This window comes from Lampris incognitus, chromosome 3 (assembly GCF_029633865.1).
Source record: "Lampris incognitus isolate fLamInc1 chromosome 3, fLamInc1.hap2, whole genome shotgun sequence".
Classification (NCBI taxonomy): Eukaryota; Metazoa; Chordata; class Actinopteri; order Lampriformes; family Lampridae; genus Lampris; species Lampris incognitus.
The window spans coordinates 15018319-15042237 of NC_079213.1; the positions used below are offsets into that span (position 1 = coordinate 15018319).

Here is a 23919-nt window from a genome sequence, read left to right on the forward strand (position 1 = left end):
TACTTGACATGGCTTGTTTCCGAGCTGAAAGTAAAGGCCATGAAGTTACTCACCTCACAGTTACTAAAAGACTAAAGTTAACTTTTATAAGGCTGTGAATGGGGACAAGGACATAACCTTTATGAGGTAACCTTTTTTTTGATGCCGTTCATTTGGGGAGCTGCAGTGGGGTTGTCGATTGATGAGTCCATCCATTATTCAAGCCGCTTATCCCAAGTGGGGTCACAGAATGCTGGTGCCTATCCCAGCAGTCATGGACGGCAGGCAGGGAGACACCCTGGGCAGGCCACCAGCCCATCACAGGGCTGACATATTCACACCTATAGGAACAATTTAGTACGGCCGATTCACCTGACCTACGTGCCTTTGGACTGTGGGAGGAAACCGGAGCCCCCGGAGGAAAGCCACGCAGACACAGGGAGGAACATGCAAACTCCACAAAGAGGACGACCTGGGATGACCCCCAAGGTTGGACAACCCTGGGGTTCGAGCCCAGTACCTTCTTGCTGTGAGGCGACCGCGTTAACCACTGCGCCACTGTGCTGCCCCTAAAGGACCCGAGCCGGATTCGAACCCAGGCCGCTGCGTTAAGGACTCAAACTTATGTGGTACGTACTCTACCAGGTGAGCCACCGGGGCGCCGGTAGCGATCCAAACAGCCAAATTTCCGCGAAGCACAAAACGCAAGATGAAGAAAAGCCTCTATTCTTCCCCACCAGTAGGCGAAGTTGGTCTAGTTTGTTGCACAGTGATCGCATGTTGGAGAGAAACATTCCCAGTTGGTCAGTCGGTCAGTGCACCATGAATTGTTAATTACAAAAAAGAAGCATATGCCACCTCCCTTTACCTTGCCAGTAATCGCCATGGAATGGTCCATGCAGTGTGCAGAAAAACCCTCCGGTTTTACAGCCCCATCAGGTGTACTGGGGCGCAGCCAGGTCTCTTTATTACAAGCGGGCCCAGACCAGCCAGCTGGACAGTGACACTCAAACCCGGCTGGAACCTTGTGGCAGGTCCCTCCGTTGGCACATGGGTTGGACACACAAGCATGCTCAGCTAGAGAGACAACCATCTCACACTTCCTGCTCATCGATTCATCACCATCATCATTCATCAGAGCAATCATCGGTTGATGAATCCCCTGGGAATATTATCATATAACCATAAAGACAAGCCTGAGCATACATGCGAGTCACAGAATATCTGCAAAAGATCAGGTGGCCTTTACTCTTTCTCTGAAGATTACGAACAAGAGTAAAAGACACGACAACGGTTACAGTAGGTTTCTCCTTTTAATGTACGCTTACTCCAAAAACAATCTTTCCATCTCAGGTCCATTTGATAACCTTCTCTCACAGTTCTACTGCGCATATTGTTCATGAAAATGGTGCCAAAGCTTTATCTTGCCTTGAGGAAATGAGACAAAAAAAAAACAAAAAACAAAAAAAAACCTTGTTGTGATATTACACATACTTAGCCTACATTCAAAGCCGTCTAAATCCACGAAAAATATGTTGTTAATAAACATAAAGGGTAATCACTCCATATGTCAAGATAAAGATGATCTAGTCAATGCATAGTATCGTGTGTGTGTGTGTGTGTGTGTGTCTGAAGTGCGGCCGAGGGCAGCACTGTGTTAAAACACCCCTTCTGTCAAGGAAACCATCAAACACAACCCGGGGCCTTTATTTAAAAACCAATTAAGCCAATCTAAGTGTTTTTTTGTTTTTCATCAGATAGGAGTTGAAGTATAGCGATAGAGGACTGTACTGTGGCTGACATAAAGAATATAATACACCAACACATTTTTTTTAAATTTGGCACAAGACTGAATTTTTAAAAACTTGCAGGGCAAGCACGCGCGCACACCCAGAGCAATGAAATCAGACAGCTACGATACAGGGCTCCAAAACCTTGATTTAATCTCTTTCAGACCAGCCGCCCTTATTTGTTTTGACTCGCACCGACTCTCAGATGAGTGCAGTTTGCCAGGTTCAGAGGTGGCGAGGACAAGCGACTGATAGCCATCAGGTCAAGTAAGTTAGAAATCACAGGAAAGCCATTTAGCTCACGTTCAAATACTTCTCCTTGGTTGTTTAAACTTTCTGGCTCCTACAGTTAAATCAAGCATTTAAATATGCACAATAAAGAAGGGAAGAAAGCTTTTTTTTAGGATCCTGAACACAAAGGGGAAAGGTTTAGAAAACTGGAGTTAATCTGATGGTTGCATGGGTGGGCACGACGGGAAGAAATCGGGCAACCTCCTGGTTCTGCAGCATTACATATGATGGGTGTCTGTTGTAGTGTCTCTTTTGATGCACACCGCAACGCAGTAAAGGGTCAATATCTCATGGGTAAACAGAGAAAACAACATATATACATTTTTGTACGAAGCATCATGAATATCAAATAAAATATAAAACGCAGGTCCCTCTTCTTTTTTCACCCCATATTCGTATGTGGTACATGTAAATCTTTTTGTTTGTTGTTGTAATTCTCCACCAATAGCCTTCAGATTTTCCCCATCTTTTGTTCTCTAGACTTGAATTTAGTGTTTCACAAATGCTATACAGCATAGCTATTAAAAAATCCTGAACTTCCTTGTTCAATATCTCCAATATAGATAGTATAATGGCATTAAATAGTGTTTTTTTTTTGCCCAGTTGCACATGACATAATCCTTTTAAATGATTCCTTTTGTAAACAAAAACAAAACAAAGGGGGGAAAAAATGATCATGTTTTAGTGTATTTACTCAGCATCTGTAAAATCTAGATCAAGCCAGTGTGTTTTCTTCTCGACCTTCACATCCTTCAATCGTGGCACATCAAAGTCTCAATAATACAAAATGTACATATCCAAGAGGACCTTTTTTTTTTACATATTTCTTTTTCAACCATTTTGTACAATGTTGTTTTTTGTTTGTTTTTTTAAAAAAAAAAAAAGAAAGAAAAGAAAGGAAAGTAGAAAATATGAAGAGCAGTTGTGCAGCATCGTCTGCGGTAGAAATTCGTACACATTTCAAATGTTTTCTCTTTTTAAAGCTATGTACAAGTCGCTGCCCGTGGTGTGAGGACTCGGTCGTCATTCAGCTGTCATTATTTATCAGTGTTGCCGTGGAAACGCCTCTCGACGTTCAGGAAGACAGTAGTAAGACGTCCCTGACAGGACATGTTAAGAGGATAACGAGCACCAGTCCATCCGCCTTTGGTTGGGGGAGGGAGGGAGGGAGGGAGGGCGGGGGGTGGTGGGGCACCAGGTCAGGTAGGAAAAACGTCGAGGGGTTACGTTCCCTCCTTTCCTCTTTCACAACCGCCCAAGTGCCAAAGCCCTCCAATGAAAAAAAAGGCTCAGTATCCAGTACTACAAAATGTGACTATTGTGTTTGACCCTGCTAGCCTCCTCCGAGCAGTTCGCCACGTCTGTCGTATTTTTTACAAATGTATTCCTGTGCAAGTGATAAAAGAACCACGTCGTCTTAAAAGGAGGAGCGCTTGCCTCCGCTATGTCAGCATATTCATGTTTCATTGCTATCTATACAAGACATTTTTCTGAAAAGATCGGTTTCTGCCACAGATAAGGTCAGCGTCACCCGTGAAGGCGGTATAAAATTTGGGTTTGCAAGCAATGTTCTCCTGTTTTAACCCCCCCCCCCCCGTTTGCATTCTGGACGTGCCAGAACATTTAGGAAACGGTGGCTAGGCTGAGAGGCGATGAGAGAAATCGACGACTCTCGAGCAAGTAATCCTAGTCACGGTAGGTGGAGGAACACGACAATCATTACGTTCAAGGCAGGGTTGGGATCAACGCTCTTTCAATTCCATCATATCCGTCGTTTGGTGTCGACTCTTACCCCAAATGCCCTACATCAAAATTAATGCATTGACTTTTTTTGGGGGCATGGGGTGCCCCCAGTTTGAATGGGAGCCCTAATTCTTGCCGTGCTGGTGCCATGTCCAGCTCACTTAAGTACACATCTCTTTAAACCAAGATGGCAAAACTGATATAGTTTGTTAAGAATATTGTCTGTGTTTGAGTTCGGACAGACACCAACACCCCGCAATTCGGATTTGGTTAAATGGGTGTAGATAATAGTAATGGATGGTAGGAAGGCTGAACTGAAATTACCCTAACCCCTGGTTCAAGGCATCACATACAACTTAAGGCAAAGATATTGAACTTTGCACCATTGGACACATCCTTAGAGGTCACTCCAAGATCAACTGACAAGGGGTATGCGGTTTAAAAAGGGAATAGAAAAAGGAAACCCCTATATTCCATCAATCACGGCTCATTAACGCTGCCTGATATCAGACAGAATTGTCGAGTCGTTACACCCCATTTCCATCTTCAGTCCAACACCGCTTCCACTCTTACCGGATTTCCGTAGGGGAGGGGCGTTCGATTTTCCCTAACCGATCACCGGAGACCAACATATCCACCTGAATCTAACCTCTTTTTAAGTCGACACTGATGCACAGCCATGCCAAGATACTGGTTTTGCTGGGGTTTCAAGAGTGGGGCCAAGTAAAAAGAAACTATGATCACAGGTGATATTGAGAAGACATGTCGTCTAACGCTTGACAGCGGCGTTCGTCCCGCCCGTGGCGCTGGCTGGCTAATCGTTAGTCCCCGCGGCGCTCATTGGATAATCGCTTTTTCAACCGAGAAACCGCGGTTTCATGTCACGATGCCAGACCAGAAGAATCAGTCAACTCAGTGGAGCGGGTGGGATTCACAGGTCTGGACCCAGGCAATCATCAACTAGTAATTTGGGGACACCGGCTTGCACGTAACTAAACAGGGTGATGTTTTTATGCCGAATGAAATCTGACAGAACGCAGCATCACGACACATATCCAGTTATCAGTTTACTGAGGTAGCAACTTGGCCACAGCTTCTGTAAGTGAGACAGTACACCTTCCTCTAATGGGACGAAGGCCATTTCTGACACGGCCATGTAACAAACCCACCACATCATTTCCAGAAGGAGCCGATCTCTGCATATTTCACGTCTGAGGGGTTTCATCATGAAACGCTATGGACACAACTGTCATCTTCTCTTTAGCGCTCAATGTTTTATACACGTAGAGCACGCGTTCATTCGTATATAGTAGGTAATAACTTTGACTATATTCCATTTTAAATCTCGCTTTCATGCCAACATTCATTTTGTGGGAGGGGGTGTCAAAGTTGTGGGCTGATAAGAGTTGTTATGATTTTAGCAGCAAACTCCTCAGTTCTGTTAAACATCAATACCAAGAGGATTAAAAAAAAAAAGAAAACAAAACTTTAAAGGAATTTACACTCCAGCATCAAATGTAACCACCCAAGTGACTTGATCAGTAACACAGGTAAGTAAGCTGAGGTGTTTTTTTTTCCTTTTCAATCTAATTTTACACTTTACCATATCCACCCTTGCTTTAGGTCAGGAATACAGTTCTCTTTGGGGGTAGATTGGCTTTTAATGTACCATCAGACATCACCACGCCGCTAAAATATAAAGGAATAAAATGACCCCAATAGAATATTCATCTAAAATTTCTGTAAGGCATTCCCTCACCGAATGTCATCTTCACAAGTGTCATTCATGTCGCGTGTACTGTTTCCTCATAGGGCGGTTCCCGTCCCGGTCTCCATTGCATGAGTCCTTTGTTTGTCAGCGCCATAACCGGGTACAACCAGTAAAAGCCAAGCAAGGCATTGCTGTGGATTGCTTTGGACTTCTCCGACTTCATTACACGGGTCATTAACACAGTTCAGACAGTGGCTTTGGTCTGTCCAGGGGGGTGTTAAGAGCAGCAATTTAAGATACGTGATAGCCGAAATTCTGCAACTTCATAGATACATGCAAAAATAGTGTAGACTGTACAGACTTTCTGTGGATTGTCCAGGTTAAGAGGTTGGACAAGCTGAGGGAGTTTAAGGGACAGTCCTATCTGCACGAGGACCCCAAAACAGTGGCTGCCGAGGGGGATGTTGCGCTGTAATGGGGGTAGTTGTCGTTTGGAGGCGGGCTTGGAAGCAAGGTGTTCCCATTGGCTGGAGAGCAGCTGAGCTGGAGCCTCCGGAGATACTCGGCATGGACGGGTTTGTTCCTCTGCAGCACCTTGATGGCTTCCTCCACGGTGAACCACTCCCGCTTGCGGCCTGAAGAGGGAGACAAAGCTCATCGAATGAGACACTGACCATTACGCTTCCCCATAGGCACACATGATGTATTTGGGCTGACGCAGGCAACAAGGAGACTAGGAGTTGTGTTGATTTTGGGAAACGTTGTGGACAAAAGCGGTAGTGTTTCTCAGCAGAAAAACATTTCGAGGCAGCGCGTACATTAGTTTTGAAGAGAAGAGTGAGTGATGTAGTGGTGTTTTGGAAAAAACGGCTGTTTGCAAGATACACAGTGACGAGGTAATGTTATCTCTAATTGTGGCTATGTATCACAAGGGGGTGTTGTGTAACTTTTTGTCAGACTTCACAGGGAATCTGACCCTGAGACAATCGTTTACAACCGTTATAAAGGAATATCTAATGTTCTTGCTGATGCTATCATTTGTCATGCTCATCTAGTAAAATCATAATAAAACTGAGACTGAATCAGTGAAAAACTACCTTGTAGCCATGTTAAATATTGATATTTATAAGTTTTATATATTAAAAAACAGCTGCCTGAAAATCTGATATTTAATATGCAGTCGTTTTTCTGCTTGTGCTGCTGGAGTCTCTCTATCCTCTGCAAGTACACATGCGGTAGAGATCACATGAGTTACAGGATTTATGGCTGTAACAGAACCCATTGTGAGAAAGCTGTCAGAAATTATCTGCCAATTTCACTGTGATTTCCACAAAAAAAAAAAACATCCTTGAGCTCAAGTATGATTTAACTATTGTGCAGCAATTTACCACAAGGGGCAGTCTCTTATCATTCTAGCCTACTGCTGATAATTAATCTAGTCTACCAGATTAAACTAACACAATGGAAGCTGGAATTCGGGAATCCTCGAACCACATACAAATGGTTGGAAAAGATATTAACTAAAAAAAAAAGAAAACAAAACAAATTTGTTAATGCAACTGCTAATATGGCTTAAGCTTCCATGATCCGTTTTCCAAATGAGCAAGGAGCCAGCATAGCAAGCTCACATTTACAGTAATTGGTGGCGTGGGCTTTCTGCAGAGTGCCCCACACAGTAACTCTGGCTACTGGCATCTGGACTAATGACAGCTGTAATATAGTGCCTACTGAGTTACAGCTTAGGACTTCTGCAGCTTGAAGGAGAGCGCTAGATTTATAGGCACCTGTTCTTCCTGCATGCTCCAGTACTCAAATGGCCCCCATGCATTATATAGTTAGTACACACATATATAGGCGCAGAAGTAAATGCTGCAACACACACAGTATCACATACACACACAAATATACAAACAAACACAAACAGACACACACACACATTGCACAGTTACCTAACAAAAGAGGGTAAAGAAAGAAAACGGATGCATTACCAAAAACAAAAAAACAAAAACTTACCAATGTTAACTGAATCTTCCCAGGCCTCCAGTGTTTCAGTGACGGTCAACACGTACACATACGTCCGATGTTTACGATCTTGGTTTTGCTGCAGGGGGGAGAAAGAAGAGAACATTCAGGCTTAACGTGACAACATAAACATGGCCGCCTGCGACAAGCACAGTGATGTGATATTCAGTTCCCAAACCTGACTACACAAATACAGGGACTAAATTTTTTAATCTACCGGTCTTAACTTTCTGTTTTACTTTTCTACCATCTGTGTGTAAGGTCCAGTTGTCCTTTTACCATCTGTATCAGTATGGATGCACTGTGGAGCGGTGGACATTGTTAATGGTTTTGTCTCTATACTGAAGTCGCCAAGAAAAAGTCCTCTGTATTTATTAATTTATGTTTTTTTTGGGGGGGGGGGCGATCCCCCCCCCTTTTCCCCCAATTGCATCCAGCCAATTACCCAACTCTTCCGAGCCATCCCAGTCGTCGCTCCACCCCCTCTGCTGATCCGGGGAGGGCTGCAGACTACCATATGCCTCCTCTGATACATGTGGAGTCGCCAGGTGCTTCTTTTCACCTGACAGTGAGGACTTTCACCAGGGGGATGTACCGCGTGGGAGGATCACACTATTCCCCCAGCTCCACCCCCCGAACAAGTACCCCAACGGACCGACCAGGACACATACCCACATCTGGCTTCCCACCCGCAGACACAGCCAATCGACTGTGCATAACTGTGGTCCACTGACTTCCGGTTTATACTGCAGTGGTCATACCCGTTTCCTGTTTGTTGGCATGTGCTATTGACAATGGCATATTTTTTCGCGATGCCTGCAAGATTTACCATGAATAAATGTCAACGACATGCACAGAATCGTCGACAAACTTTCACCTGCACCTACCGGCAAACAGGTGAAAAGTTTCAAGTTGTACATATCAAGTTACGTCCACAATTATGAGGATGGTCCGAACAGACGGACAGATGGACTTAACTTGATATGTACAATTTGAAAATTATCACCTGTTTGCTGGTAGGTGCAGGTGAATCTTTGTTTAAAATTCTGTGCATGACGTTGACATTTATCCATGGTAAATGTTGCAGGCATCGCGAAAAATATGCCACTGTCAAAAGCACACACCGACAAACAGGAAACTGTTACGACTGCTGCAGTAGAAACCGGAAGTCAGTAGACTACAGTTATGCACAGAGCCGATTGTGTCTGTAGGGACGCCCGACCAAGCCAGAGGTAACACGGGGATTAGAGCCAATGATCTCCATGTTGGTAGGCAACGGAATAGACCGCCATGCCACCTGGATGCCCCTATATTCATTAATTAAAGTAATTCTTACTCCAGTTTTTAAAACAATATCTAAGTCTTGATGTGCACTGGGCCAAAAGAGAGTTAGTACTGAAAAATGTCAACTGATTGAACATTTGCCACACTCAAAACATGGTCACAGGTTTTAAGTTCAGCGTCCGATTTGTGTGTTGAGGTAGTTTCATGACTATTGGGTGTGTGATCTGTACGTAAAGTTAAAAGACAAACTGAAACAAGATACAGAACATAGCACAGCTGGAACTTACCTCAAACACACCCAGCAGACGTCCTAGCTTGCCCTTCACGCCAGCCTACAGAAGGACCAGACATAGGAAATCATTAAAACAACAACACTACACACAGATTTCTGTTTCCCAATTGTTCCTGGTGTACAGGGCTGCTAGGAGTGCAACGTGGACCGGGTCGAGTTTCTCTTGCTTGGTTTTGGTTTCAGTTCTCATTGGCGGTCACAGGGATGGGCAATCGTTCAATTTGATCATTTATCACCTTCAGTAGTACTGAATCAAGATGACATCAGATATTGTCATGTCATGATACACAATTTTGTTGTCTAACTTAATGATAATGAGAATCTGTTGCCGAAACGTTCTCACAAAATCAGGTCTTGAAATATCTGAGGGGGTATTATTTGAAAACTAGTTTTGGTTTGATGTTGTACGTTATACATTACCAAACAGATCAGTGTGATGAACCTCACTTGGACTCTTAAGCATTGCATTTCTGCATATTTAAACAGATATCATGATGAATATTAATATTGTGTAACATTCTCTTTGATTATCATGACGAAGATATTTTCCAAATAGCCAAATGGTAGACGGTCATGGGACTGTGGAAGGTAAGACGGAAAAATGTAACAGCTCAAAACTCTGAATATCCCAAGTCAAAAACAATAGAGTCATAGATTTTGTATGCTACACATTGACATTAAAACTGTTTACATGGCTGACCGGCTAAAGAATCCCCTAAAGTATCAATTTTATGATGCGAGTCCGAGAAAGGCAAGCAAACCTTAGTATTTATCAAGCTGTAACCGGCAAATGTTTGGTATTTTCACTTGAAAAGTGACTCAAACAATTAAATTGATTGCCAGAATTCGAATCAATTAACTTTCCATCGATCGACTAACCAACTAATCATTTCAACACTATCTCCGGGTGAGCCTAAAGACTGTGTCTGGGTATGTTTGTGTGTAACGCACTCCCCTGCCGCCTAGACAGACTTTGTTTGGATTCATAACGCTGGCCAGTCAACCAATTGTTAACTAAGCACCGACGTGTCCGAACGAGGCTGCACAATAAGCCCAAGTACGCAGAATGAATTGGTTTTGTTCTCTGGGCTTCACCTTCATCCTTTGTGGCTTCAGAGCCCCTCGGCTGCCTTCATTCTGCGGGAATCTCTACTGAACAGCGTGCCAAAATGTATTTACCGACTGCACGGCAGCCTGTTCTTTTCCTCAACCTTGATATGGGTTTAACCAAAAGCTGCGGAGCGTTGGGAGTGCGTTCGGAGGATCGAGGCGAGCGTTCAAATGATCGACCCATCCCATACAATCACAAGTGGTTAAATTGGACCTCATTCAAGTAACAGGTGCTGTGATGAATCATAAATACATCTGAACAGCCAACAAGACGTGACATAACTTCCTCTTGTACTGTAAGACTCGCCCCCGCGTGGAAACCTGGCCTGAATGCTAAAGGATTAGCATGATTGAAACTTTTAATTAACCTCGATAACTATTATTGACTTTGCTTATGTTTACTTCACAGAAATCAAATTACTGTCAAGACATGTGAACCTGTCCTTTAACCTACTCCGGTCCCCTCCTCTACATGCTTGAGAGGTGTCACTCGGTCCTGCTGACGTGTCTCCCCGGCCGGGCTGGAGGGCCTGTGAATGCACAGGAATCCGGTAGGTAGCCAAGTTTAGCCTGCCGACGTGGACGAGGACACGAGGAGCCCCTCACTCACCCGCACACTGACAACACTGCCCTTCAACCAGCCTCTCCCTCGCAACACGCGCATTTTTAGCGTCGGGCGGAAACCCCACAATTCCAGTTTCAGCGATTCTTTGCTCACGTTCAACTTCTAGCAAGTACAGCTAGCACAGGCAAGCAATTTTGACACTCGTCAAAAAACAAACCAAACACACACACAAACACACACACACACACACACACACACACACACACACACACACACACACACACACACACACACACCGGGGTTAGGAATGAATCAGCACAAGGGAATTTTGAAGAATTTAAGTTTTGGATTTTACAGAAACTGACAGATAATTGTCATTTGTGGAATTTAGATTATCTTAATAAATCAAACGTAATAATAAATCAAACTTACAAGTTGCTTTACAATGAATGGCGGTGAAACAAGAGAACAGATAAACATAACACAGCCATACAGGGGTGGATGGGAAGGGGGGCTATGAGAGGGAGAAGCGGCAGGCACACATGACGCCAGCAGTACTCTCCCACTTAAACACGTACAAAAGGGCAAGAAACCAAAAAACAACAGCACCGTGGACGTTGATTTTCTGTGGGGGTTTACTCCCGTAGCCTATTCCTCCCCCGAGGTAGCCACTAGGCAGTGGCACTATTTAACCCATAGCTGAGGGCTGGTTCATGGGCATCAGGGAATATCCATACACCAGTGGGCCTGCTATGCACGTCTAGGGGCCAGACCTCCTCTGAGTCCCTTGTAGTTCAGCCAGGGTCCAAGGTGTACTCAGTTACCGTGTGTCGCCACGAGGAGGCACTACATAGGGCTTGCCGTTGGAGAGGCTATGTACTGGCAGGGAGTCTTATGTGCTCGGCTCTCCTGTTTGCATTTCTGCTAGCCAGCGGTGAAGGTTGAGAGTGAGACGTGACAGGCACACAACACTACACCAACAATCTTCTGTATTATTTGCAGTGGTCATCCACTAAAAACATGTTTTTTTAAATGGATTCCTGGACATTAGGGGGCAGGGCTGTCTGATGGATAGAGAAACTAAATAGAGGTCACAAGTTTCTTCTCTACAACAACCAAACATGCCACTTTGTCAAGCAAATAAGCCGCAACCTGTCCACTTATTGTTAGTTACTTCATAAAACAGCATTAGCTATCTGAATAGAAAGTTGATTATATTTTTTAATATATAAGGTTTTAAACTCAAAGCAGCACTGTTTCCAGTTCTGGTACCGAGTTAAATCAACAGAGACGATTTGGTCTGCCATAATGATTTAACAACCAAGTTGGTGGACAGCCAAAGCTTATGTTTGGATATTGAGATGGTTTGGACATGTGCTGAGATGTTTTGGACATGTGCAGAGGAGGGATGCTGGGTGTATTGGGAGAAGGATGCTGAAGATGGAGCTGCCAGGCAAGAGGAAGGCCAAAGACGAGATTTATGGATATGTGATGGAGGCCATGCAGGTGGCTGGCATGACAGAGGAAGATGGAGAAGACAGGAAGAGATGGAAACAGATGATCCGCTGTGGTGACCCCTAACAGGAGCAGCTGAAAGTAGTAGTAGTGGTAGTAGTAGTAGTAGTAGAAGATGGCGGACAGCCATAGGTTTGTCTAGTGTAGATCACATCCATGAAATTAAACTTTTAGGGGAGAAAACCCTGTAATTTTAGGCAATGGGTATCCCCCTCCGGTGACATAAAGGGGGTGATGATACATGGCGGTGGGACAAGACAGAGTGATGACTCAACTAAAGCTGAAATGACAAGGGCAGTTTCAAATAGTCAGACCATCAGCTGACTGAACCGTCAGGCTGGATGAAGTGACTGCTTACAGGGCAACAGGTACCGGTTGGTATATAGAGGGGAAAGTTAGGCAAAGAGAGAACAGCCCTCCCTGTTGAAGTTGCACCGCGAGTTTTTTTCAGCCTTTTAGATGACTTGACACCACAGGTTTAAATCTGCATAGGTTCACTAAGTGCTATGAATGTGTTCGTGTGAACAAAGCGGTAGCATGTGGAAAATTCTCTCGGTCCTAAGATAGGAAGGGTGTGAGGCCAGGAAACATTTACAGTAGCTACAACGGCATTCGTACTACAGGACACACACATACTGGTGGTGGACTAGGTCAAGGGGAGAGACTCCTACAGTCAGTGCCAAAGGGCATTTCAAATACCTGTCATAACAGGTGGAGTGGGCTACTCGTGTGGTATGACGTGTAAATGATATTCACTTAATGAATCAATGAATGAATAAATGGAAGTTATTTGTAAATTCACCTCTTCAAAGACCTCCCGCACTGCAGCGCCGCACGGTTCTTCTTCGGGCTCCATCCCTCCTCCAGGGACAATCCATTGGTCCGGGTGCCTGCTGCTGCTAACCAGCAAGACCTGCCAAAGACAACGCGAAGAGGAATTTATTTCCTTGCATACCCTACTAGAATAAAGACACGCCTGGATGTATCCTATTCGGGGCCCCTATTCGGGGTCCACGGGAAACTTTATTTCCAGTGAAAGCAGAATCTGGATGTCTTATGTTTGGATGTTGAATCTTAAAATCTTGTTTTCTGTTTGCAGGGGCAATTAGAGCAATGACATATAACAATTTCACTGAGATTAGCTTGACTTGAATTGGAAACAAGCACAATGACCTCACTCCATCCACAGTAAGAGGTTTTGCTCTCTGTTTAAGAAAGGGATTTCAGATTAACTCTTTTAACATGACTTATTTCCCAGCCTTGTCTGGTACTAAGACTTTTTCTTACACTTGACTCTGGATGACAGACGTGCCAACACTAGCAGACCATGACCAAAACTAAGTTCATTTGGGGGGCTTTGTTAAAGTACATTAGCTAAACATGTTTCTGTAATCATATTTTTCTGCACTAAGATTCACCTCGGCATGAAATCACGCCTCTTGTTACTGGACTTGAACGAGCTCGTTACGCTGGAATTTCAGACTTGACCTTTGACCCCTTCAACTGGCGACTTCATTTGGGTCTTAGCTGTGGTTTGTTACAAGATCCCTAACAAACCTAAACAATGCAAGCAATTAACATTTCATTGAGGTTTGGAATAAATGAGGTTTTGTGTCAAAAAGGACAAAAAAGGCCTCTTGTGGACCATTGGCAGAAAAATGACATTATTGTACAAACATTCATTTCTAATTGCTGCAATATTTAATAATTCATCAGTGAAAAACATCCAGTGTATGTCTCTTTAATCATCTTAACATTTATTTCTTTATTTTGGGGGTTTTTGGGCATTGTAAACTTTTATGCCAACATTACATATTGTTTTTGACAATGTGTTGGTTCCAATCCGTGTTTTCATATGCTGAACTGAACAACTTCTAACCCTCTCAGATACTTCACTTTTGAGATACTTTCCAGTAAAACGGTGAAGTTCAAGGAAGCTAATTTTCTGGAGCAACTCCAACGCAATCTGACCCCAGTACACAACCCAGGTAAACCAAGCGGGACTCCGATTCGCTCCCCTAAGCGGCTTGCTGAGCTTGAATTTTATGCTACAGCTGCAGTGTGCGATGATACGCGTGGATCGGATGAACTTGCGTCTGCGGTTTCTAGCTGCATCAAAACAGCAAACACAACACACAGGAGCATGTACTGCTTATGTGAACATAATCCCTTCCTTCTTTGGGCGCTTCAGCCATCCAGAAACAAACACAAAAGTCTGTCAGATGCCAGAACATAACATCATCACCATCATCATCAGGTTAATATTCAAAATAAGGCAAGATGATGAAGCAGTTTTCAACGGCAACACCTCCAACACACCCTTTACCGTCAACCCTATGATCATCTTTCTTTTCCCTGGAAATTTAGAGAGCGACATTGTGATTGGGCGTTGTGTTTCTTTGCATATCCCTCGATATGACAGTTCAGATTTAACCACCCAGTGCAAAGGGTCATCCAGCAGCAGCTTCCCTTTAAGCATATGTGGGTTTCCGTCTCTTACACAAGGACACTGTGACACATTGGTGTTGCACGATCAAGCCTGAGACCTTTCAGTTGTGCCAGTCTTCAGTAGCGCCACCTTTGGTGTGACTTTTATCAGTTTAACAATCATTCTTAACATGCGCCTGCACGTTGTTTTTAATGACAATAAACTGAATTGAATTAAACCACAACATTGAACACTCATTGATACGCAACAAGTAATACACATAGATGCACTGAAGAAAGGAGCCCATATTCAACAGCTTGCACAGCAGATGGTACCAGCCACCTTGCCCCCTTTCCTTACTCTACCTGCATCCAGTAATCCTGCCCTGAGAGACAGTCTGTCTCTGTCAGATAATCCCAACTAAACTTTCATACCACCACCCTTGCTTTCCCTAATGGGATTGCGGTTATTGCTAGCAAAGGCCCTTCCAGGTCCCGCTTGGGGCCACCAGGTGACTATGTGGGGAGGCCGGGGCCAAACCGATTGGACAGCACATGCCTGGGCCTTGACAGTGAGCTTTACCGGCTGCTGTCTAGATCATGTGCCGCGCACCACGTGCCACGCTAACGCAACGCAGCCACCTGCTTCTCATCGGCTGATAAAGGTAAAGAAGGGTGGGGGTGGGTTCTGTATCACAGGACATGGTACGGTGTGACTGTGTATGCCTGTCTGAACCTAAAGCAGGGAGCTGCAGAGAACATCTACGTGTGGTCAGCAAATCTTTCCTGGATAGATAAAGATTAAAAATAATACTTGTGTGTCTGTCACCGAAACAGGTGCTTGTCCTATTTGTGTGTATAGCAGATGTTGCAAGTTTCAGGACGAGGCCCTCAATACTGATGCAAACACCACAAGTACAGAACAGATTGTCTTCCCAGAGGAGTGGGAACTGTAAAAACGTGCGGCGGGGAACCTGGTAACCCAGTTCAGCCTGCTCTTTGTGTGTGGATATGTGAATGCATGTTTGTGTCAATGATGACAACCAGAGAGTAACAGCTCGCACCCCCCATAGACACACACACACAACCACACACACACAACCACACGTCTTTGCAGGGGTGTGAAGCGTCACTGTTGTGATTGTGTTGCTGAGCTACAGCCAGGCTTAAGTGGAAATCTTGGGTGTAAATGTGTCCTAGAGAGATAATGTGTTTGTACACAAAACATAAGCTGCATAGCTTCCAAAGCAGAAAGGACAAAGACATTTTCCGCCTAGTTTTTTTTTTCATTTTAATGATTAGGTCCTGGGGGACTAACAGTTTGCCATTTTAAGAATCCATAACAGGCTACAATTTGTTATTTTTTTGTTTCAGAGAATTATGAATGCCAGGCCACTGAATTAAAATATGACCCTTATTGAAAGGCTTGAACTCTCTTTCCCATCTTTCCTGTCATTTCCAACTGGTTTTTCGTCGTAACAATCCATGCGAAACAATTGTTGTAGAAGTGCTCAGCATTTAAGTTTAAAGCTCAGGTTCAACACCCGCTACCATCAAAACGATGGCAGAGAAAAAAAAATATGTTGCACCTACATGATGGATAGACCAAGGGTCAGGTCAGGTGACAGCTGAGCACAGAGCACACACAGATCTGGAATGAGAGGAGGGGTGATATGGTGCCGGAGTGAAAAAGACACCCCAGATGAAATACCACAGTTTCCCAGTGAGATTTCACTTTGCCTTTACAACCCCCACCAACCCACCCCACAAGGGCCAAAGCCATAAGAACACATCTACGACCCCAAACTCCCGAGCCTTCCCCTTACATGGGCAGTGAAAACTGCCCCTGAAGGCACTATAAGTATTAAAAACCTCCAAAAAGCTGCAGTATAATATTTTTTCTTTTTAGATATTACTCATGTTCTGATCCACAGCGATTTACAAAGAGGGCTGATGAGGAAGAATGCTTCTTGGTTCATCAATATTGCAAACAACCAACAGCGAGGGGAGCAAAAGTCAAAACAAATAAATCTCAAATCTTCCACCAGTTTACCGTTATTTTCCATTTAGGAAATCAAAGGTGCACATCCCGATTCTATTTGGCAAAGCACTAGTGTTTATATGACTTAGAACAAATATGTGGCTTAAAAAAACCTCTTATTTCATTCGTTTATTTTCCCATACACAAAATTTGCTGAGCCTAAAACTTACACCATCAAGCTACGGCAGTAGAGCTGAGCAGTCATTCAATGTTATCTTTTGTCATCTTTGAGTGGTATTGTATTGGGATGAATTTCAGATACTGTAATATTGTGACACACCATTTTATTGTCTAAATCAACAGTAAGGAGAATCTGTTGCCTGAAAGTTTTCACAAAATGAGGTCTGAAATATTTGAGAGAGTATTACTTGAAAACCGCTTCTGGTTAGATGTTATACTTAACGTTAAAAAACAGTTCAACTGGATTCTTAAACATGGCATTTTTCCACGTTAGCAGGTATCATCATGATTTTATACATATATGTAACGATCACGAATGACTAGACTCGCTAGCCCTTGGCTAACGGGTCGGATCCTTTAGTCGACTGGTTAACGTAGTCACCCGAGGTGTGGGAGACCCGGGTTCACGTCCCGGCTGCCCCCCGAATTCGCTACATTGGTGTCAGAAGTGGGATGGTGAGACCGTGAGGCCATCAGAAGCGCGTGTGCACAGAGGCGTGAGGGAGCTGACATGCAGAACCGTGAAAGAGGGGGATAGTGTAACAATCACGAATGACTAGACACGAGTCGACTGGTTAATGTAGTCGCCCGTGGTGGTTCGTGTCCCGGCTGCGGCGGTTCCTGGCTGCCCCCCCGAATCTGCTCATCATCATCATCAGTTCCGTAACCTATGGAGGTCGTAGGGGCACAGCTGATGCCTCAACAAGTCTCAGTTGAGCCATCATTGTGTTTCAGTAGGGGGAGTACCTGGTGGTCCCTATCGCCTCTCCAGGTATGGATTGGTTCACAGAGGAACTCATTCGCCCTTTGACAGGTTTTGTTTTTAGTCCTGCTGAGAGTCCACACACCCTCCTCACAACAACCCAAGGGTTGAAGTGGGGGTGCCGGTTTAGTCGCTGACGAGCCAACGGTTGCGGTTTAAAGTCGTACCCAGGACCACGGAGAAATCCCCTATGATGATAATATTTTCCATATCTCCCAGCCCTATAAGGCAATGGTCTACAAAGACCTGGCTTAGATAGAGAGGCAGACACATCAGTGTATGTAATGATGTTTCTGATATCGACGTGTTGGTGTTGTTCCTACGACATCATAATTAATGTTGCTCCAGGGCCATCATTGCAACTGACCAATCAAGTTGTTGTGATGTCATGCCTTTGCATCTCAGGGCTATCGGTTAAGTAAGGTTAGCTATCGGTTAGGTTAAGTTAGCCAACGGTTAGGGTAAGGTAAGTGTTAGGTTGAGGTTAGCTAATGGTTAAGGTTAGGTTGAGGTGATGTTAGGTTAGCTTTGGTATTTTCCCGGTCTTTCTCCCTGTATCGCAAAAGGCGCAACATTACAACAACGTGATTGGTCCGTTGCGATGACGTTCCTGTAGCGACATTAATTATGATGTCGTGGGAACAACACCAACACGGCGGCATCAGATCATGTGTATGTAATTGTTGTTAGCAAAAAGACATCCCATTACAGAGGTTTCGTTAATTTTGACCCATAACAATTCCAAAACAGCGGTGTTGGACGACAGTATAATTACAGTCTGTATCAAATCTGGGGCGCAGAAACTGCTGTCGGTCAAAAAACAAAAAACAAAACAAAAACTACTGGCAAAGACAAACAGTCCTTCACCCCAACCTCAATACGAACAGCAAGCGAGAATATTCCGGAGGACATAAACACCTCTTTCTTTACTTGCTGCTCGCACCTCAGCAAGTGAAGAAGTTTCCAAATGCCAGGCTGGGTGTGAGGGACAGAAGGATGGAAAGAGGGAGTTTAAGAGAAAGTCAAAGGGGAGGGAGAAAGAGAGGGAAAGAGCGAGAGAGAGAGATCTTTTTTATTAATCAACATTACAAACTGCCAATATATGAGAAAAGCTTGGGCCGAATCGATGGCCCTTAAAAGAGTCACCTAATCAAAACCACCGGTCCACAAATACGGCTCGCTTTGTAGAATATTTAAGCTCCATCAATCCCTCAAGTAACCAAATAAGAAAGAATCGATGTCCGGGGGGGGGGGGGGGGGCAACAAGGCAGATAGATTGATCATCTCCACCGTTGACTAAATAACATCACTTAAACTTTGTGTAGGGGGAATCAAGCTCCCAAAAGCTCGAGTCTCGTTTGGATGCAGAAACTGAGCATTATGGTTGTTACATAGCAGCTTTAAAGTCATAAGACGTGTTGCGAGTTTTGTTTTTTTTTTCTAACCAAAAACTTTTTGGAACTACACGAATGAAGTGGCACTCATCAACTGATTAACATAATCATTCATTTTTGAAGCTATAAATATTGCAAACATCACAATTGCTGAGACGCGCTCGGGTTGTGACTATCAAAAAGCTCCACACAGCTCACATGTGCCCTTTAAACTCACGTGACACCGCCCTTGTGTCACTTTTGTCCCCGTGTTGTCAGGCTCCTGGTTTCGCTCATTGAGAACTCAATTGCTGTCACAGAGTGCACCTGGCCCCCGGGGCTCAGCTTTCCCCTTTCCTCCCCAAACAAAACACTACGCCGCATGTAGAGCTCTTGTTCCACCAAAGGCACAAAGAGCTGGGTCTCCTGTGTCTAGCAATTGTGTGTTTGTGTGTCCACGTGTGTGAGTATGTTGACGGCAGAAAGAAACAGATAAAGTGTGTGCGTCTGTGAGTGACAGACAAACTGACGGACACGGACAGATAGATGCGGACAGACAGAAAGACATACATACATACAAACCTACATGCATACAAACACAAGACAAATGAATTTTAAAAAAGTGCGGTTTGGTGGATACGTCGATGGAGTTGCTCTGAGTAAGAGCATCACCTACATACCCTAAAATATAAAGATAATGTACAATGACATTCAGGACTCTCTCACTCCCAAAGTCCTCTTTGTGACTATATGAGCTGACATGAGTGTCGCAGTTTGGGAATACCACAAGTCACATTTGCAGTATGCCTCTGTAGTCACAATCTCCTCTCCATTCTGTTCTGTCCTTTCTTAAGAATTAGCCAACAGTGCATGAACAAGCTCTTACATAAATTAGCCTTGAGATCATGCATAATGGAAATCCTCAATTCACCCTAGGAATTTACTCTCTCTCACACACACACACACACACACACACACACACACACACACACACACACACACACACACACACACACACACACACACACAATCAACAAGCCTCAAAAGAATGTACTGTTATATAAGTGAACGTGTAATAATTTAAATAGGGTGGCATCAGCAGAAGGAAAACTCAAGACACAACTACCTTGCAGATGGACCATTATACAGTCCCCCCCCCCCCAAGTTGCGTCTGTGCGTGTCATTAATCTCCAAATCTCTGCAAGTTGTAAAACAAAATACCCAAAAAGCTCAGACAGACAAAGCTCCCTTTGCCAGTCTGGTGACATGAAACTGTAATGTTTTGGTATTGCATAACAGTTTAGTCTGGTGGGCCTCCATGAGGCTGAGAAAAAAAATGGGCATTTTAAAGTGTCGTCACAAGAGCAGATTCGGAGCATTTGAAAACACCACCGCTGAAATTGGAAACATCTGCTTATTAAAAAAAAATAAATCACCGTGACATAAGGTCCAGTTTATCAGACGTATAACAAATGCAGCGAACTGCACTGTGGAGAAGGCAGGACACCGCAGCGTTGATATGGGATATGGCTGCACACCGTGCATTAAATCCTCTCATAGGCTATACGGTGTAATTGCGAATCCAGCTGCCCACTCAAGGCCGGTGTTGCACCGCAGCGACATGGACGCTCCCTGCGTGGCTGCGTGTCAGTCGCCTCAAATAGAATGCCAGACGCGGTCATCCGTGAAATGTACATAGCTTGTTGACCCATTTTCTTATCTCCTAACTCGCCCGAAAGCGGTCGTAAAGTAAGCCAGCGTTGCGTATCCCGCTGCCGGAGGAAACACGCCACACGGCGCCTCGCCCCCTTCGCCCTCTCTGCTCCTCAAACTAGACTGAACTGGATGGCCCCTGGCACGGCACGCAGCCCCGCCGGACAAACCGCAGGAAACAGGCTCGGCTCGCGCTAAGGAGACGCGTGAAATGCACACATTCTAAAGCCGACCGCTCGCGTGCTTGATCGGGAGAAAGGGAAACGGGTGACGGGAAAGGAAGAAGAAGAAACAGAAGAAGAAGAAGAAGAAGGGGGGGGGGGACCGATGGATGTCGTGTTGAATCTTGTATACTCGTACTTAGCAAAGCTGATTCCAACAAAGGGCTATTTATGGGTGGTTTCGGAATGAATGAATGAATAGATCTGTCCGGGGGGGACAAAACAGATCGACGAAAACGTTAAATGGTCTTATCGCGTGCACGGCTCAGATGTCCATACCTCCTCCTCCCGCTCGTTCTTAAAGCACAGGCACGCCGCGCGCTTCTTGAAGCCCTCGCCGTCGTACGTCCTGGTCTGGTTCGGCTTGAACTTCATCATGGGTCCGGTTCTCCTCCGACGGAGAGCTGGGCAGCCGGCAAATCGAGTCGTCGAGGTGGGGGGTAGGGGTTAGGGATGGGGGTGGGGGGTGTCACCGCATCGCTGTTGCTCTATGTGTCGGAGGGAAAGCCAAGCATCAGTAGACAGACGGTCCTGCAGCGAGAGCTTGAGAGGGCTCGTCAAACTACGCAGCGATATTTTCCCATTTGCAGTAATCGTACCTCTCCGAGCTGTACCACGTGGTACTGCTGTCTAGATAGCGACAGATTGATGGATGGAGAAGGCTCTCGGCTCCCGATACTCCATTCGACAGTGTGTGCAACAGCCCAGGCTGGGGTAGATTTTATGTACAGCCCTCCTCTAGCTCTATTGCGCATGGCCGCTGAGTCACTATGAGGCACCATTCATTTGTTGCTGCTGCAAATCACAGTGCCTGTGACTGGCAGGAGTGGTCAGCACAGTTCACACACTCACTCACACACTCACACACACACACATTAAAACCCTGATGTTTTTGTCGGAGACCCTATACAAACTGCTCCAGGTGAGGTTTTTTTATTTTTTATTATAGGGTGACGGGGGACGGAATTATATTCATTCTCTACAGCCTTTCCCCATAACCAATGTAACCTTAACCCTAACTAACCAATATCTCAAATGTCCACCCAAATTTGGGGGGGGGGGGTGCCCACGCCACCCTGAAAAACAGAAGTTTGCGTGCTGCAGAGGGCTTCGGAGGAGGGCATCTGCAGATGTGATCAGGGCAGCAAAGAAATAGTACAAATGGAGGAGATATCCGCTAATCAATCAATCAACAGAGCCATCGATCAACCAATCCAGCTTCATTTGCATAGCGCATTTCATACACAAGCAATTTGCTTTGCATGAACCACACGGATAAAAAGGTGACGATTGAAAAAGAAAACCGACAAAATAACGCATAAAAAGTGAAATATGAAAGAATCAGTGATAAATAAAATAAAATAGAATGACAGTCAAAGCAGAATTGATGAAATTAGAACAAATATCTATAATTGATAGACGGCAGATTAACAGTTACTAAATAAATGTAGAAGGGGTTACTATCTTCTTTTCTTTATTTTTTGTTAAAACTTAAAAGCTGCTGTTTGTTGTTGCATTTTAAACTTAGACAAAATACAGAAAAAATACTTCTGGTGATGTATATATAACTGTTAAAAGAAACACTCAACAGTAGGGGAAGTGCTCGACAAATAAAGAGCCAAACGAGCAAAATAATCTAGATTATATATATATATATATATATATATATATATATATATATATATATATATATTTATTTGTTTGTTCAGATAAAGGAAAAGAAAAATCCATGTGAATTTCATTTTTAATATCTTCTTTTTTGTGGTGTAAGAACAAACCAAAGACAATGTCAATATAAGGTTCTGTTCTATTCTAGTATTCCATTTTATTCTAGTCTAGTCTTGTCTAATGTAGTCTAGTCAAGTTTAGTCTAGTCTATTCTAGTATACTCTAGTCTTGTCTTAGTCTAGTCTAGTATACTCTAGTCTTGTCTACTCTGTAAACAGTCCACCTGTCTTTTTGTTGTGTACTGTGTAAAGCAATGCACTCTCAGCATTGTCTTTGGGAGTCCTGTGCTGTTGAGTTCCACCTGATGTGTAAACACGTGTGAGGACAAAGGAACTGGTGAGCCTCTGGTCATTTTGTCTACCTGTATCTGAGGGAAGATGCATTAATGAAATTTGTATCGTGTGCAAATATTCCAACAGCTAAAAGAACAGGTCCACTGATCACATCTTCTGAACAGTGCACTCAGTATTTCCGCTCATCAGCGGCTTATCATTTTCTATTATTTTGATTTATTCCCGAGTTAGCTGCGGAGATTGTTCACAGCGTTGTGGATCTAGATTGTCTATCACCTCATGGCCACTAAGATATTGGCCAAAGTGGGATTATTCACGGCATGCCGACATCCATGACAAGTATTTACATTGACACTGGCCGGGCTTTGAATCACAAGAGCTAGTTCCATGAAACCCATAGGATTAGGAAACGTTCATTAGCCGCGTTTAATACCTGTGAATGTCTGTTTGTAGTTCCAAGCGTTTTAACAAAAATCGCATCCAGTCATAAATTGTGTCTGCTCATCAATCTTTGTCTTTCTGCCCGGTGAGTTTACCGACGCGGCTAACAGGAAACAGATATTCCGCAATCGATTATGGCGTCGCTCATAGATATGACTCAATAATTTGCAAGTAATTTAACCAGACTGACGTGTTCTCATTCAGCTGCTGAGGTCATGGCCCTTCGTGTTGTAATACGTTTAAGGGGGAGTTGTCACTGTGATTAAGCACCACGCCTCTCCATGACTAAAATCATAACACATCAAGCAATGCTCCTATAGTAATTTTGTTTCTAAAGGTAGACTTTTGTAATATGAAATGAATGGATACTCTTCATAAACTACTGTTAAGGTGCCCTTTGAGCAAGGCATCTGGCTCCCTTGTTGCTCAGCGGCCAA

General features: G+C 44.1%; 1 protein-coding gene across 1 annotated transcript; it reads right to left on the minus strand.

The window, feature by feature from the left end:
- Positions 1-5599: 5599 nt before the first annotated feature.
- Positions 5600-21686, minus strand: nudt4b (nudix (nucleoside diphosphate linked moiety X)-type motif 4b). The gene is made up of 5 exons (XM_056277236.1): positions 21300-21686; positions 13105-13215; positions 9108-9152; positions 7528-7615; positions 5600-6149 (listed from the first exon to the last, which is right to left on the minus strand). The coding sequence occupies exons 1-5, from the start codon at positions 21396-21398 to the stop codon at positions 5935-5937; spliced, it is 558 nt and encodes a 185-aa protein (XP_056133211.1). The 5' UTR covers positions 21399-21686; the 3' UTR covers positions 5600-5934.
- Between the last annotated feature and the right edge of the window lie 2233 nt (positions 21687-23919).